The sequence below is a fragment of the Gavialis gangeticus genome, unplaced genomic scaffold (genome assembly GCF_001723915.1).
Source record: "Gavialis gangeticus isolate Ggan-Ray unplaced genomic scaffold, GavGan_comp1, whole genome shotgun sequence".
NCBI classification, from domain to species: Eukaryota; Metazoa; Chordata; order Crocodylia; family Gavialidae; genus Gavialis; species Gavialis gangeticus.
In genome coordinates, this window is record NW_017729016.1 from 2084650 (window position 1) to 2085997 (window position 1348).

Below are 1348 nucleotides of genomic sequence, written 5' to 3' on the forward strand. Positions count from 1 at the left end.
GGAGCGCATGTGCTGGATGTACACCTGCGGGGGGTGGGGGGGGTCAGGCTCCGGCCTGCTCACTGACCTTAAGGGAATGCTACACTCACTGCTGCCCCCACACCAGCCCCCAATCCAGCTAGGGAGCTGTACGAACTAGCCTCTACCACCTCCCTCTGCGGCACCCAACACCGAGCAGGGGAGCAAAAGGCCAAAGCCAGGCCCCTCTACAAGGGCAGCAGAGCAGAGACACCCAGGGCTAAAGGGTCAGTGACCAACACGCTCCAACACCCCCCCCAGCACATCCCCCTCCCCAGGGGACACGGGCCCCCCTGTGCAGGAGGGGGTGCCTCTGGCTCCACCACCCCTTAGCAGGGGCCCCAGGGGTGCATGGTGGCAGCACGGATGGGGACAGGCTCTTACCTGGCAGGCTTTCAGGCTGAGCTTGATCTCCACCTGGCTGGTCTGGGTCCCCACCCACATGTAAACCTGCAGGGAAGAGCGGGGGGGTCAGGGGCCGGTGTGGGTTACGGGTAGGAGGGTGGCAGGGTGCTACGGCTGGCCAGACCTGCAGGTTCCAGGGTCAGGAGCCAGCCCTGGGACTCACCTCACGGCCATTGTCCAGCAGCATGATGTCATCGTCGGCCAAGTCGTCCTGGCAGAAGTCCGAGCACTTCTCGGACACGGAGAAGTAGCCCTTCTCGTTGGAGCACCTGTGGCACCAAAACATCAGGCACAGGCACCAGGACTAGCTGCCCCCCCCGCCTCAGCCACCTGCCTCAGGACCGCAAGGGTCCAGGCTGCATCCAGCCCCAATGAGCGCCCCCCTCCCCTGCGGGGAGCCTGGCAAGGCCTGGCACAGGGGGTCTCCAGTCTGGGGCCATGGAGGCTGCAGGGCTGAGATGGGCAGGAGCTGGCTTGCGAGACCCAGGAGGTTGCCCCAGCTTAGCTGGAGGGGATGTCCAGCAGCCCACCCCAGAGGGCTGTGCCTGGTGCCGCTGAAGGCCATGTCCCCCTGCCCGGGCACACCTGAAGAGGCGCGAGTGCTTCATGTAGTCGGCGTCCTCGTCGTAGGGCTTCTGGGCCCCAATGCCCACCCAGAAGAAGTTCTCAGGCTCTTCGCCCTCGTTGATCACCTGTGGGACACGGAGAGGGGTCAGGAGCCACCCGCAGCTCCGCAGACTTCACGGTCCTGCCGCGGCCTGTTCTGCCCCCGTGGCAGCGAGGAGGTGCAGGGGCACTTTCGTCCCCGCTGGGGATGATGGGGCTGGACACAGGCGGGAAGCCACCCTGATGCTCTGCTGGGGCCCTGGCAGCCTTGCTGCATCTGTACGCTGCCCACCTGAAGGCAGGACCCCCCCCCCCCGCC

General features: G+C 66.2%; 1 protein-coding gene across 1 annotated transcript in view; it reads right to left on the reverse strand.

The window, feature by feature from the left end:
* FLII (FLII, actin remodeling protein) overlaps positions 1–1348 on the reverse strand; it is a 16426-nt gene that overhangs the window by 2035 nt on the left and 13043 nt on the right. Inside the window, exons 26-29 of the mRNA XM_019512576.1 lie at positions 1009–1115; positions 587–692; positions 403–468; positions 6–24 (exon numbers count right to left, since the gene is read on the reverse strand). Of these exons, the coding sequence (XP_019368121.1) occupies positions 6–24; positions 403–468; positions 587–692; positions 1009–1115 (298 nt within the window). The remainder of the gene's footprint in view (positions 1–5; positions 25–402; positions 469–586; positions 693–1008; positions 1116–1348) is intronic.